This window comes from Triticum aestivum, chromosome 7D (genome assembly GCF_018294505.1).
Source record: "Triticum aestivum cultivar Chinese Spring chromosome 7D, IWGSC CS RefSeq v2.1, whole genome shotgun sequence".
Taxonomy (NCBI): domain Eukaryota; kingdom Viridiplantae; phylum Streptophyta; class Magnoliopsida; order Poales; family Poaceae; genus Triticum; species Triticum aestivum.
The window spans coordinates 408963632-408979736 of record NC_057814.1 but is presented as its reverse complement, the minus strand read 5'-3'; the positions used below and the strand labels follow the sequence as shown (position 1 = coordinate 408979736).

Sequence of the window (16105 nt, the reverse complement as noted above, 5' to 3'; positions counted from 1 at the left end):
GTTTGGGGGTGGAGTGCGCTGGCGGGGGTCGGTACTGAATATGTTTTTCTTTCTGGAGGTTTTCTTGCAAATGTACACCGCTGACTCACAACGCCACGTGGGCTGCGCCAACGACTCAAAAGAAGAGAGTGACCCGTTTGCTCATATAGCAAACTAAACTGACCCGTTTTCCACGTTTTGAGACTTGTGTGACCAATGTGCTCATCTCACAAGAGTTCAGTGACGAATGGTAAGTTTATCTCTTCACAAAATTGAGACTAAACATGAGGAAGACAATGTTAATATCTATATGTGATTTCTAGCTTTCAACAAGTTCAGCATACACATTACGGAGTACAAGCTCTGACAGAGGCCAGTCCGGCAATAAAGTGCCGGACATGGCAACTTTGTGAAACCAGATTTATTCCTCACAGTCCAGTGTATCCCCAGAAGAGCCATCCTTGAGATGAAGGTGCTTCTCCCTCCTCTGGAAGTCAGTCAGGCCTTTCCCACTACCAGTGACCCCCACCTTACCTCTGTGATCTTCCGGTGACTTGAAGATGCTCTCCTTCTTGCGACCCGAAAAGAATCCCACCTGAAAGCAAACAGAACAAAAAAAATTCGAAGTCTAAGTGAACAGTCCAATCAACAAAAGGAAACAATTGTAGATAGGCTAGTTAGGGTGTCGTTAGACTGTCCTAGCCAAATATAAGGGCTTGCAAGCTCTTCTGGGGATAGTTTTAGCCAAATAGTGAGAAAGTCCCACTGCCTTCTAGCTGCTAGGAATAGAGATGTTACCTTCTTAGCCTTTCCTTTGGTAGTCTGGAACTGTTGCCATGCATTTTGCCGCTTATTCTGTGCGAAATCTAGTTGCTCAAAGCGGGCTTTTGATTTGAAAGCATGGATCTTCTTACGCTTTGCAGCTTTCTGCAGACACAAAAGCCAGTCAGAACACATGACCATGCAGCTACAAAAAATTACAAGGCATGCTTGTTTGCTAGATCAGAAGGATTCTATATATGAAAGTACAAATGAGCCGCTAATTAAAATGGGGCAAAAAGAACAGCAGTAGACATAACGTGGAAGCCCTGAGGTTTGTCATAAAGCTATACCTAGGATTTTCACCTTTGGTTTGTCATAAGCTATACCTGGGGTGTTCATGGACATGAATGTACATACTTGTTTGTAACAAATGCATTCATCAATCCTCAAAAGCGAGGATCAGTCAACTTTGCTCCTTTAAAGGCAGAAGTAATATGATGAATGGTGGCACATGGGAGGCTATGTTGCACGGATACTTCAGAAAGTGCGCGTATCCCGCCGGATACTGCCCCGATACGTATCCCGTAAGTATCCTGTGATTTATTGATTTAAAAAAAAAATAGTGTTTGATACGTCTGGGATACCTCTGGGATACGTTTTGGATACGGCAACCCCTTCGTTCGACGTGTAAAACTGAAAACTCCCCGATCCCCTCCTGGCGCCGCCACACGTCATCAATTCCCAGCTGGCCAGCTCGTCCCCTCGACTCCTTGGAGCAGATGAGCAGCCGCAGCCCGCAGGTCTCCAACTCTTCATAAATCTCAGCTCCAGTCCTCTCCTCTCCCACATGTTCTTCTCTCCTTCTCACATTCTGAATTCCAATCCAATCGACACTGATCGGTCGCCGGCTCGTCGCCGGCAGAAGACATCCGTGTCTCCCTTGCAGCAGGTATGTTCTATCTCCCTTCTTTCTCTGATCTCTCTTCTCCATCTCCTTCTCTAAATTCTGTACGTAGGTGTTTTAGGTTTAGATTTTAAGATTAGATCAGTTTAACTCGTTATTTTTTCATAACTTTAATAATTAATATGTATATACAGACGTATCCCCGTATCCTAGTTTTTAGAAAATTGACGTATCGGGCGTATCCCCGTATTGCGTATCCGATACCTATCCAAGTACCGTGCAACGTAGATGGGAGGTATTCAAGGCTAACTTGCAATTGTAAATATATTGAACAAAAGACCAATTCACTTACCACATCTTCAGGATCATTTGGATCGATCTTAAGTTTTGTGGGTAAGCTACGAATCTGATAGTCAGATGTTGCTGCTTGTTCAACTTTTCTCTTTAATGCCATTTTTGTCGCTTCAGCTTCTTTTTCAGCTAGTCCTAAAGCATCAGCAGCTTCCACGTCAAGTGCCCTGACATTAGCAGGGTCCACCTGTATAAGGCAAAAAAAAAGTTTGCACACACTATTATTGAAGTAAAAACTGATATGTAAACTGAAGCGGCAACTAAAAGGACTGGTATGTAAACTGAAGCCACCATTCTATTTATTTACTCCCTCCGTTCCTTGATATAAGGTGTATAAATTTTTGAGAAAAAGTCCAAAATATAAGGTCTATTGCGTTTCACCACTCGTTTGAATAATTTTCTAAGGGATTTGATTACATTTCCTTATATAGGTCAAGCTCCTCTATTTTCTCATGTCAATTATTCAGGTGCAATCTCGCCCAAAACTTGTGAAATTTTCCCTCCATGTGCGTTCTTTAATTTCCGTGCCAAAAATTATACACCCTATATTTAGGAATGGAGGGAGTATTATATAGCATATTCACATACCAAGTGGAATTTCAGAAATTATGGGTGGCAGTTTGGTCCAACAAAAGACAAAACACTACAGGCAAAGGTTATTTAAGTCGGCGAATTCCTTTGTACGTTAAGGATGCTAAACAGGAATAAACATTACAATGGGAAAATAAACAGGATGGCAGATACAGCCAAATGCCATTAGAAATTCTTTTCGCTGCAGATGAAAAGCATATATGAGGATGCATTACTTGACAACTCAACAACTTCAGAACCAGCGCAAAACATCATGGTCATAACATATATGTACTCCGTCAAATTTTATGAATATGCAAATTGCATTCCGATGACAAAAGTATTACATGAATGACCTCAAACCAATGAAGCTGTCAAAGACAGAGACTTAAGCCACATGACCCACAATTAGCATACCTCTTCCTTGTTTCCCCAGCCTTCATAACTGACAAAATAGCCGATTGGTGTCAGACCTTCAATTGTCGCATTGTACCTAACAATTCAGCTGATCAAACAAATTGCAAAAAGACTATATATGCAAAAGTAAACAGAAGAATGTACAATTGCAACATACACATATCTCAAAAGGTCTTACCACTCCCCATCTTCACTATACACAGCTTGCACTTTGGTACCAACTGCAAATTTTTCATGGGATTGTGAGAGGCCATCCAGTGCCTAAAAACAGATAAAGTATGTTAGTGGTATGAAACAGTTATGATGAACAGAAGTGCACGTGTAACTTCCAGGTGAGTAATCCATATGTAAAACAAAACTACGAGTACCTCTGAGTGCACTCCAGCAGAATAATTTGGCGGCGATAGACCTACATCATTCTGCGCACTCTCACTTGGATTTGCAGTTGCCAAAAGCTCTTCGGTTAATGTAATAACCTGCAGTTGTTGCAGAGAAATACATTAGCGCAATTAACAAAACTAGACTCCTGCTATCATTTAAACTGTCCAAATTTTGTGATTCACTCAGAACAGCAGCATCGACACCCAAAATCTGAAGGAGGTACTCTACCATGAGAAACAAACCTGCAACCAATCAAGATAAAGGGTAATGGACAACTTTGAAGCTATGAAATTTTATATTTAGTGTTCACAAGTTATATATGGTTGTTCAGATGGTCCCTACCATTGACATAATCTACCTTCTCACCTTTCAAGATTACAATAAAATCTAAATGGCCCAAAAACAAATCCACTGTTCCAAGCTGCCTTTTCATGATAGCTTGCCGGGCATGGCTCCTTGTAACAAAGAAGAGAAAGGGATTGATAGCATAGGCCCCAAATTACAAAATAGAAAGCAAACATCCTTTTGTTACAAACAGTTTACTCATACTAGCAACAAAGTAAAATAAAAAGCATCTGATAATTCGCAGATACCAACACACAGCAGCATAATAAAAAATGCAGGATAACTCACCTCTTGAAGCTCCTTTTCCATATCGACATATTCAGAAATTCCAGCATCATCTTTTTTCTCCTTGATGAACTTCCTAACCTACAATTGGACGACAAAACATTACCCACAATGTAAATAAATGGATTGCTCAAAAGCTTCACAACAAATGAGATTTGTAATAGGTAAAAGTAAAAGGAAATAGCACGAAACTGCAGTAAGAAAAAAAAAGGAATTTCAATAGCAGTTGCCCTGCCATGTGCGAAAGTGCAAGATCTACCCTGACAAAGATTAACTGGTCACCAGTTGAACACCTTGGCTAGTGTTCGGGTAGATCAGAACAGATGTCATATTTGTTTACAGAAGATCATTTAATCAATTTTCAATGTAAATCACTCGTCTAAAACAGAAAGACATGGACAAAATATTAAAAAGAGTGAGTAGAATCTAGCGCAAAACATTGACTGCAACAAGGGACCAAACTTGGAACAAATACATCAACTAGTCTCAAGACAAAATTCAACCACCATGTGCACTTTACAAAGCGTTAACCGCATGAACATAAAAAGTTGCATGCTCTGATTTGTGAACCAGTGGACTGTTCTGTCTTCTATCAAATGGGCGATGGACATCAAAACATTTTCCTCCACCAAACAGCACCAATACAATACAGCCCTAGTATATAATTCATGGGAACCAATCAAGCTACATAATGTGTCAATCCAGTGTTGTCCAGTATGTATTTCTATAAGAAGTCTCAGAATCCAACAGGCTGAACTGAATGATACCAAACACTTACCTTAGGATTTTTTTTAACTCTGCAGTTCAAACTAATTTAGCTATCTATCACTGACATGAGCAGGCAGATTTCCACAGATTGTTCCAAAACCCAGTGTCCCTTTAACATAATGAAAATGATAACTCGTTTAGCAGGGGAAATAGTGATAAGAGCAGGTTATTTCGTCTACTCTACTATTTAATCAAGGTTTAATCAATTGTAAGGTTCTGGACTTTTCACGTAGGCCTCTCGAAACCCTAGAATCGGACGCGCATCCCCGAAACCTAATCTCTGAACACACAGCATCCAAAGCACAGAAACAAGCACGTAGCTGCGCCCAAATTATCATGGCCCTAATAACGCGCAGCACCTAAGTGGGGAAACCAGAACTGATGGAGGAAACGCCGCAACACAACGAATTTCGAGGATTGGACGCGAGGGGGAGATGAGGGGTGGGGGAGAGACCTCGCGGAGCTGGTCCTTGTAGGTGGAGAGATTGGAGGCGAGCTCCTCGACGCTGAGGTCCTCCATGCCCGCCGCCTCCGACGCTCTCCTCCGGCTCGAGCTCGATTCGATTCGTGACGCCTCGCGCTGCCCGAGAGTTTTACTTTTGGTTCGTTTTGGGAAATCTTACTTTTTATTATTGTCTGTTCGTGGTGGGGATTTTTATGGGGAGGAAGAAGAGGCCGAGTCGATTTGCCTCTTCCAATTGGGCTGGGGCGCAGGGACTGCAACTTTCGGCCCATCGTGGGGTTTGCTGGGTGGATGAGCAAAGGCGATAGGTCGCCCACGCGCGCGTGTTAGCGGGCTGGCCCGGGGCTGGGCGATTTTCGTTTTTTTTTTACACTCACTTATTCCCAAACCAATTCTCAAAAAAAAAAAACGTATTCCCAAACCAGATTCTAAAAAAAAACTTATTCCCAAACCACTGCTCAAAAAAGAAAAACTTATTCCCAAACCTATATTGTTTAAAAAAACTTATTCCTAACCCTCGAGTTTGTGTAAGACTAATCTTTTTTGCTTACTGAAAGCGCAAGTGCTCCCTGGGTGGTTTTGGTAATTAATGTCAACATATCTCTTGTTGGACTAATGTTTTATCTAGAATATTTCAGACAAGTTCAACAGATGAAGTGGCGTGGACAAGAGGATGTGGAACCCCTTCAAGGTGCTAAGTATAAAAGATTGGCTCAAGCTCAAAAGCTCAAGACTCTACATTTTACTTTTAGTGATCCAAGATCACATTGAGTCCATAGGAAAGCCGATACTATTAAAAGGGGATGAGGTGTTGCTTAATGGGTTGCTTGCTCAAAGTGCTTAGTGATATGCTCCAAAACCCTCAACCACTTTCTCATATCCACATATGTCCCAAACCAAAAAGTCAAACTCGGCCCCACCGAAACATTCTATCCGGCGCCACCGAGTTCTCTTGACATAGCCACTGCCAGAAACCCTAGTCATTTCGGTCTCACCGATGGGATCTCGGTCTCATCAAGATGGGCTTGCAAACTCTCTGTTGACTGTTGCAATAATTTCGGTCTTACCGAGATTTGTAATCGGTCTCACCGAGTTTGCCTGACCAACTCTTTGGTTAGCTTATTACCAAAATCGGTCCCACCGAATTTGTGTAATCGGTCAAACCGAGATGAGGTTTTACCCTAACCCTAGCACATCGGTCCCACCGAGTTGATCATATTAGTCAAACCGAAATGCCTAACAGTCATATTTTGAACTGAATCGGTCCGACCGAGTTTCATTATTCGGTCCCACCAAGTTTGGTGATTTGTGTGTAACAGTTAGATTTTGTGTGGAGGCTATATATACCCCTCCACCCACTCTTCATTCGTGAGGAGAGCCATCAGAACATGCCTACACTTTCAGCATACATTTTCTGAGAGAGAACCACCTACTCATGTGTTGAGGTCAAGATATTCCATTCCAACCACATAAATCTTGATCTCTAGCCTTCTCCAACTTGCTTTCCACTCAAATAATCTTTCCACCAAATCCAAATCTGTGAGAGAGAGTTGAGTGTTGGAGAGACTATCATTTTAAGCACAAGAGCAAGGAGTTCATCATCAACACACCATCTATTACCTTTTGGAGAGTGGTGTCTCCTAGATTGGTTAGGTGTCACTTGGGAGCCTCCGTCAAGATTGTGGAGTTGAACCAAGGAGTTTGTACGGGCAAGGAGATCGCCTACTTCGTGAAGATCTACCCTAGTGAGGCAAGTCCTTCGTGGGCGATGGCCATGGTGGGATAGACAAGGTTGCTTCTTCGTGGACCCTTCATGGGTGGAGCCCTCCATGGACTCGCGCAACCGTTACCCTTCGTGGGTTGAAGTCTCCATCAACGTGGATGTACGATAGCACAACCTATCGGAACCACGCCAAAAATCTCTGTGTCTCCAATTGCGTTTGCACCTCCAATCCCATCCCTTTACATTCTCGCAAATTGCATGCTTTACTTTCCGCTGCTCATATACTCCTACCATGCTTGCTTGAATGTATTGTGAATGTTTAAACTTGTACTAAAACTCTACCTTAACTTGAAGAAAATAAAAACTGCAACTTTTTCTTGTTAAGAGTCTATTCACCCCCCTCTAGACACCACTTCTCGATCCTTTCAATTGGTACCAGAGCCTTGATCTCCATTGCTTTGGTTTAAACACCTTTGGAGGAACATGGATGAGTCTACGTTGGGGAGTCTTAGACGTAGAGTGCCTATTCTTGATGGAGAATACTTTCATGAGTGGAAAAATGAGATGCTTGAGATTTTCAATGAATATCACTTGAACAAGTACATTACTAGTCCTTGCATTCCCCTAGTGATCCTTTGCATCCCACTCCCGATGAGGATCTTGACATGATTCGCAATCTTAGAACTATCAATCTTATCATTAGAGGATTGCCCAAAATTTTGATTGCTAGCTTACCTACTCTTGATTGTGCTTACACCATATGGAGATTTGTTGAGGAACGATTCCCAAATTATTCCTTGAGAAATCTAGATGAGATTCTCCATAAGTCTATTACCTTTAATAGGATGAGTACTAGTGATCCTAAGTTTGGTGATTGTCGATTTGAGCTTACTAACCTCATGCGTGCCAAAGGAGATGTTGGAATCATTAGCAACATCATTCCCGAAGTCATTAGAATCCATAGAGATGAACATTGTTACGGTCATACTTCTAATGAATCACTCTCTTTAGGAATTGATCCATCACAAGATGATGTTGAACATGGATACTATGATGAGGATGATGATAGTGACTTTGATCTCGATGAGTCTATGAGACACTTTGGTCTTATGGCTAATCTTCATGGCTACATGGCTGGAGGAAAGGAATGGGTCCTTGATAGTGGATGTACTGATCATATGACTGGAGACAAGGATATGTTTCGTGAGCTTGCTGAAAACGACGGCCCTCGAAAGTATGTCACTTTTGGTGATAAATCAAAGGGTAAGGTGGTTGGCCTTGGTAAGGTGGCCATCTCACATGATAGCTCCATACAAAATGTTATGCTCGTTGAATCTCTTGGCTATAATCTACTTTCCATATCTAGACTTGCTGACTTTGGTTTCAATGTCCTATTCACTGAAGTAGATTGCCAAGTGTTTCGTAGAGATAATCATAAAATGGTCTTTACCGGTATACGTAGAGGTGATCTTTACATTGTTGATTTTACTAAAAAGGTTCAACCTAGAACTTGTTTAATTGCTAAATCTTCTAAAGGCTGGTTGTGGTATAGAAGGTTAGGTCATGTGGGCATGCGAAATATTGATAAGCTTATTAAAGGTGATCATATCCTTGGAGTAAAAAATGTTATATTTGACAAAGATAGATTGTGCAGTGCTTGTCAAGCAGGAAAACAGGTTGGAGGAAGTCACCCCGTGAAGAATATCATGACCACGAGAAGACTGCTCGAGCTACTTCATATGGATCTCTTTGGTCCCAATGCCTACAAAAGTCTCGGTGGTAACTCATTTGGTCAAGTCATAGTCGATGATTTTTCAAGATTTACGTGGGTGTTCTTTCTTGATGATAAATCGCAGGTCAAAAAGATCTTCAAGAACTTCGCTAGGAAGGCCCAAAATCAATTTGAAGTGAAGATCAAGAAGGTTCGAAGCGACAACGGAACGGAGTTCAAGAACGCAAAATGTGGATACCTTTCTTGACGAAGAAGGTATCTCACATGATTTCTCGGCCACGTACACACCTCAACAAAATGGAGTTGTTGAGAGGAAGAACCGAACTCTCATTGAGATGGCGAGAATGATGCTTGATGAGTACAAGACTCCAAAACACTTTTGGGCGGAAGCAGTTGAGACGGCTTGTCATGCAACAAATCGCTTGTATCTTCACAAGCTACTCGGCAAGACGGCATACGAGCTCCTCACTGGTAACAAACCTCAAGTTGTATACTTTCGGGTATTCGGCTCAAAGTGTTACATTCTTGACAAGCATCGTCGTTCTAAATTTGCTCCTAAATCTCATGAGGGTTTCCTACTTGGTTATGGCTCAAACTCTCACACTTACCGTGTCTACAACAATTTCACCCGAAAGGTTGAAGAGACGGTAGATGTGAAGTTTGATGAATCTAACGGCTCGCAAGTAGAGCAATTTCCAATTGATGTAGGAGATAAAGATCCTTCGGAAGCAATCCAAGACTTGTCTATTGGCAAGATTCGTCCAACGGAGGTAAAGGAGAGTACCTCGTCCGTCCAAGTGGAAGCTTCTACCTCAGGTCAAGGTGAACCAAGAGTTGACATGGAAGCATCCACAAGTGGGACACACTAAGATGAAGAAAACGAGGAAGTGCACCAAGATGAACCTCATCAACCTCCTTCTCCACCTCGACAAGAGAACGACAACATCAACAACGAAGAAGGACAAGATGATGAAGAAGATGTTCCACCCTGACCCAAGCAAAAGCTCTCATGAGTTCGAGCAAGAGTCTCAAGAGACCATCCCGTCGAGCAAATCTTCAATGATATCCAAACCGGAAGAATCACTCGCTCTAAAACTCGTTTGGCTAATTTTTGTAAACATTATTTATTCATCTCTAGCATTGAACCTATGAAGGTTGAAGAAGCATTGGAAGATCCGGACTGGATAAATGCCATGCATGAATAGCTAGACAACTTTGAGAGGGCCCCACAATTAAGTCCTCGCACTAGGACATTTGTCGTGACAATCCCACGACAGTTGGCGCCCACCGTGGGGCCATCGCGACGAGTTTAGCTTAAAGGGGTTAAACTGGACAAAGGACACATGGAGTTTATACTAGTTCGACCCCTTGTGGTGAAGGTAAAGGCCTTGTTCAGTTTGAAGTGGTATTGCTAGGGTTTCGATTACTAGGGAGCAAATACGCTTTGCCTAGCTTTCGAGTTGTTGTTTCTTGCCCTTAACTCGTCGCCGGGTCGTCCCTTTATATATACAGGTTGACGCCCGGTGGCTTTACAGAGTCCCGGCCGGCTCATAAACGTGTCCGGCCCGGTGACTTAACTACAATTGCCTTATAATACAAGTCATACACATATGGCGGTTTATACCTACGGGCCTTAAGCTGCCCTTGGGCCTTGGGCTCTTCATGAGTCATCCTCATGAACCGCCATCTTCGGTTCCTTCATGGGCTTTGTCTTGTGAGTCGCCAGGAGTTAACCTGGCCCCTCCTGGGCGGGTTAACTCAATAGCTATATCCCCAACAGAAACCAAGTGTGGACATTGGTCGAGAAGCCCGACAACAACCACAACATCGTCGGTACCAAATGGGTGTTTCGCAACAAGCAAGACGAAGATGGTCAAGTCGTCCGCAACAAAGCTCGTCTCGTCGCCCAAGGCTACACTCAAGTCGAAGGTATGGACTACGGTGAGACATATGCCCCCGTTGCTAGACTTGAGTCCATCCGCATCTTATTTGCCTATGCTAATCACCATGATATCACCTTGTACCAAATGGATATTAAAAGTGCTTTTCTAAATGGTGAAATTAAGGAGGAAGTTTATGTTAAACAACCTCCCGGCTTTGTCAATCCTAAGAAACCTGTCGTGGAATTGTCACGGCAGATGTCCTCGAGCTAGGACTTAGTCGTGGAGCCATCGCTACTAGGAAGCTTGAAGGGGTTAAGCGGGACAAGGAATACGAGGGTTTATACTGGTTCGGCCCCTTACGGTGAAGGTAAAAGCCTACGTCCAGTTTGCGGTGGTATTGATTAGGGTTTCGATGACCAGGGAGCTTAACTGCTATGCCTGGCTTTCGTCGAGATTGTTCTTGTCCCTAAACCGTTGTCGGGTCGTCCCTTTATATAGGGAGGCTGACGCCCAGCAGCTCTCAGAGTCCCGGCCGGCTCATAAGAGTGTCCGGCTCGGACTCTCAACTATTCTTGCCTTACACTACAAGTTCTACCATAATAATGATTGTAACTACGGGCCTTAAGCCATATCCGGGTCTTAAGCCCATCTTCGGCCCACCGTCTTTAAGCTTGGCGTCGGGCTTCTGGCAATGACCATTAGAGTAACCCGGCCCCTCCTGGCGGGTGACTCTAAGGTCTATATCCTCAACATTAGGCCCCAGATTGATTTGAGCCGGCTCATGTCAATCTTCAATCCTTTCGACAGAAAATCGCCGGCTTACAATTGTGTGAAGACCATAACCCGGCGTGACGTCATCCTCTGGACTCCGGATAATCCGCCGTGACGTCATCTTCCATTAAGCCCGTTTTTTACTCCGCCAGATCCGCAACGGATCTTTACATTTACTGTCATCCCGAAAATCGAGGCGTTTCGTGAGGAGATAACCACGCCGTGGGCTCCTTGATTCTCGCGCCCACTTATGAGCTCGCCCTTATAAATAGGCCGGCCCGACGGGCTTCTCCGCCACCCTTCTTCCTCCTCGCGCCACTGCTCCTCTACTCGAGCTCGAACTCTGCCGCCGCCGCCTCGCCCCCGGTCTTCGTCAACCTCGGCCGCTGCATCACCCTGACTCGGTCCAGACAAACGGCGGCAACCTCCGCTCCTCTTCAGCATCGGTGAGTCCTTGCTACTCCATAGGGCAGATCCGCACTAGGGCTTCATAGTTCTTCCTCTGTTCTTCGTAGTTCCTCGCGGCCCGCAGTAGATTTGAATTTTACTGCCTCTTTTTGATCTTAGCATAGGGTAGAACTAGTGCGGCGGCTGTTTAGCATTCATCTCAAATCCAAGTAAGCCTCGTTTTACTGCATAAGAGCCTTGTTCGAGCTTAAGAACTTCCTCACGTCCGTTTCTAGGTCTAGAAACTTTTCTTTTGCCCGACCATTTTGATCCGAAATAGTTACTGCAATGTGTGAAACCTGTTTTACCACACTTAGTAAAAAACTGCAATCATTGAATCACGGCGGTTTACATTTCCGGCTTAAAGAAACCACACACCATAGAACCTTCCGGCTTAAAGAAAACCATGCTCCGTAGAATCCTCCGGCTTAGCTGTGATAAGGCCGTAGACAATCAAATTACTCTTAATACCACTGCGGTTTAAATAACCCGCTGTGCTTAGGTATATACCATTAGTCCCCTTCATAAGCCGCCACCTCAACTTTGAACTGTAGATTTCCTCCGGCTTATAATTAATCCGGACGTTTTCCTTTTGTCATAGACTGCCGACTTTCACCATGCCTCCCAAAGCTCCCAAAGCCTCCATCACTTGCAACTGGATGAGGTCCAATGTCACCAGTGAGACCCTAGCAGATTTTGTCAAGTCTGGATATCTGCCCAAGAAGGACGTCATGTCCTACCGTGCCCCTGACCCGTCAGAAGAGAGACCACAGCCAAAGGACGGGGAGGTAGTGATTTTTGCGGATCATATGAGCCGGGGCTTCGCACCGCCCGGCTCAAAGTTTTTCAGGGACGTTCTAAACTTCTTCGACCTGCGGCCTCAGGACATAGGACCCAACTCAGTGTCCAACATCTGCAACTTCCAAGTATTCTGCGAGGTTTACCTTGGAGAAGAACCTAGTCTGCTGCTCTTCAGAGAGCTTTTTTACTTGAACCGTCAGAATGAGTGCGCCAATGGGCCAAGTCTGGAGTTAGGTGGCATCTCCATCCAGCGGCGAAGGGACTGCCTTTTCCCATACGCAGAGCCGCCAAGCCACCCCAAAGATTGGAATCTGACGTGGTTCTACTGCCAAGATACGTCGCCGGCTGATGAAAGTCCGTTGCCCGGCTTTCGCCCCTCTCGTCTGGAGTCAACACACCCACTGTCTGACAAGCTGACGCAAGCGGAGCGCCAGCCTCTACTCCCCACCATAAACAAGATCAAGGCTCTTTTGGGCAATGGTCTCAACGGAATCGATCTGGTCCGGGTCTGGATCTCCTGGCGGGTGATCCCATTAAGCCGCCGCCCCGGCTTAATGTGCGAGTACACAGGACGAAAGGATGACCCCCAGAGACACAGCCGCAATGATCTTCCGGAAGATGTTGCAGAGGAGATGACCAAGGCTCTCTTGAACGAGAGCCTGGCAGACTGCGGGAGGACCGGGTTAGCCCCCTTCTGCAAGACCAACCCAGCCCCAGCGGTAAGCCACTGCTTTAAACATTTTATCTTTGTCCACAGATAACCTTCATCTGGATCTTTAAGAAATCATCATTGTATTTTTCAGGCTGACGACAAGTTCTGGCGGGTCAAGTATGACCATGACGCGGCCAAGAAGGCCAGAAAGGCGAAGAAAGCCGCCAAGAAAGCCGCTCCCCGTAAGAAGGGAAGTAGGCCCACTGCTTCGGAGCTGTTGCAGCTAAGTGACAGCTCCGAGTCTGAGGTAATTCCTAAACCTGTAAGCTCTTGTTATACTTGTTGTTTTAGTTCTGTCCGCCTTATCAATGCTGTTTATCAACAGGAGGACACCGGAGCCAGTAACCCGGTGGTTGAAGAGGTAACAATACTTTCCTCCGACTCGGAGCCCTTGCCACGGCTGAAAACCCGAAGAGTAACCCGGAAAGTAAGCTTTTCCCATCCTTTAGCTTACCAAGATCCTCAATTTATTTTGAAGCGACAGGTTCATGAGAGCCGGCGGCATACCCGGACCAACAAGGACACTGACCTCTCCTCCGGGTTACCTGATGCATCAAGGAAACGCCGGACCGAGGTGATCACAAAATTGTACCCTTTTCATCCTTTTGCGGGTGTTATACGCCAACCGCTTAATTCTTCTGACTCAAATTATCAGGAGACTTCCCCTTCTTCCGGCGATTCTATGCAGTCGAATCTGCCGGCTTTCAAGACCGTGCCCGGGTAATGATAACCATCTCATGTTGTTCTGATCTTTACTCATACTTTTGTACTAACCTTTGTTGTTCTTTCAGTGCCCAGGCAAAGCTCACCAAGAGGGCGAAGAAAACCAAGTCGGCCGGAGAGCCGGATTTGCCTGAACCGGAGGTGACGGTTCAAGAACCGCCAGCTGCCTCCGCCCCCGAAGCCACCGCTCCAATCGACAAGGCACCTGTAGAAGCTTCTGCTGACCCGGAGGCCTCCGGCTCGGCTCAGCCAACAAATGACCCGGACGTGGAAATCACCCGGACGGAATTTGTTGAGCCGGGGAGGCCTACGGCACTGGCCAAGTGCTCTGCCAAGGGGGAAGTACTGCAGCCCCACCGGGTCAGTCTGGATCTAACTGACTATGCCAACCTGAGCATCGGAGAGCTCGTCTCCGGCTACGTCAACCAAGTGCACAAGAGCCGGGACGCAGAGGTTGCCATGGTGACCCAGATCCAGCAGAAATCTGAGGTATTATCCTTCTGTCCTCTTACTTACTGCCTAGTTACCTTTACCATGCTAGCCCCCAAGTCAACGACTTATGATTGAATATGTTGTAGACTTAAGTTCCGGCTTAGCCAATTAAACCGGTAATTTGTAGATAAGAACCTTCGATACACATTAGCCCCCAAGTGCCAAGTGTCTTTGCTTGGAAAACACTTGGGACTTATCTTCCGGCTTACTCGCATGAACCGGAAAGTTGTAAATAGAAACGTTGAACATGCATTAGCCCCCAAGTGCCAAGTGTCTTTGCTTGGAAAACACTTGGGACTTTAAATTTGTATAGTAACTGTTCATGCCATAACCCGGACATTTATACAGGCTGTTGGCAAGAAGCTTGAGGCTGACCTTGCCGATCTTAAGAACCGGCTGAAGATGCAAGAGATGGAGACCCGGAAGGCAAATGCCAAGTTCGTGTCCAGCATCGCCTCACAAGAGAAGCTGAAGACAGAGTTTGACGCTGAACGAAAAGCGTGGGCCGAAGAAAAGGCCGCATTGGTGAACCGGGCTGATCAGGCGGAGAGGGCCCTGTCAGAGAAGACGGCCGAACTCTCCGGCTTAAAGCGCCAAGTGTCTCAAATGGTTGCTGCAATCTTCGGTAAGTCATCCGCCGGCTTTTATTCAGTTTAAAATTTTAATGCCTCATAACTCACCCTGGTCGGCGGCTTGTCCTGCTCTATGAAACAGGTTCCAGAAGTGCCAACCTCAACCAGAGTGTGGTAACCAAGCTAAAGGCCGTGTACACCCTGGTGGAGCAACTCTACACCGGGTCACAACGTGCCTTAGCTGTGGTAGCCTTATCCAACGAGGTGCCGACTCACTTGGCGGAGGTTCTTCGTCGGCTCGCCGTTCTGCCGCAACGTATCCAAGAGCTGCGACGGGCCTCTGCGAGATCCGGAGCGATCGCCGCGCTGAGCCGGGCCAAGGCTTTCCTGCCGGAGCTAGACCCGGCAGACATCGCCCTCGGCTATCCAAGTCTGATGGAAGATGGCACGGCTTTCGACCAAAAAAACTTCGCCGCCTGCGTGAAGATCGTGCGCCCGGTGGCAACTCTTATTGGAAACGACACGGATCTGACCAAGTACCAACCGGGTTATAATGCGGAAAATCAGAGGATTCCAACCCCTCGCTATGAAGCTCTGAGTTTAATTCCGCCGGCTCGTCAGCACACCTTCGCCCCGGAGATTGACCCGGCCGGGTTAATTGACGAGGAAGCCCAATTCGAAGCGCTGAGCGGCATCGACTGGAAGTCGTCGACTTTCCAGACCTTGGGGACAGCCGGAGGAGAAGAAAGAGATGAGCCGGAGACTTCCACCCAGCAAGCGTCTTAACTTCTGCAGCCGGCTTACCAAACAATGCTCCACCCTTTTGGACTCGATGAGTCTTGTAATAGAGTAGGTGCAACATTTTATCTTTGCCGTGCCATCGTGCACATATTGAATGCTGAAGTCTATTGAAGTTGTCTCTTGATATTTCTCCGGGTCATTCATTCTCCTTAGTCTCAAATAATTGCCTTGAACTATCCTGCATAAAAGGACAAATCGCAAGTCTCTAGGCGGCTTACCGCGC

General features: G+C 45.5%; 1 protein-coding gene across 1 annotated transcript; it reads right to left on the bottom strand.

Annotated features, from left to right (window-relative positions):
- Nucleotides 1-220: 220 nt before the first annotated feature.
- Nucleotides 221-5408, bottom strand: LOC123165310 (survival of motor neuron-related-splicing factor 30). The gene is made up of 8 exons (XM_044582937.1): nucleotides 5217-5408; nucleotides 3998-4075; nucleotides 3352-3459; nucleotides 3162-3244; nucleotides 2984-3059; nucleotides 1998-2183; nucleotides 778-906; nucleotides 221-574 (listed from the first exon to the last, which is right to left on the bottom strand). The coding sequence occupies exons 1-8, from the start codon at nucleotides 5280-5282 to the stop codon at nucleotides 401-403; spliced, it is 900 nt and encodes a 299-aa protein (XP_044438872.1). The 5' UTR covers nucleotides 5283-5408; the 3' UTR covers nucleotides 221-400.
- Between the last annotated feature and the right edge of the window lie 10697 nt (nucleotides 5409-16105).

What these genes read in the sequence shown, in the direction of transcription:
- LOC123165310 (XM_044582937.1), bottom strand. Translation starts at nt 5,282, where the DNA reads ATGGAGGACCTCAGCGTCGAGGAGCTCGCCTCCAATCTCTCCACCTAC. An exon ending in GCTGGGGAAACAAGGAAGAG is followed by an intron (nt 2,184 to 2,983) that starts GTATGCTAATTG and finishes TGCCTTATACAG; the next exon opens with GTGGACCCTGCTAATGTCAG. An exon ending in CCAAAGGAAAGGCTAAGAAG is followed by an intron (nt 575 to 777) that starts GTAACATCTCTA and finishes GTTTGCTTTCAG; the next exon opens with GTGGGATTCTTTTCGGGTCG.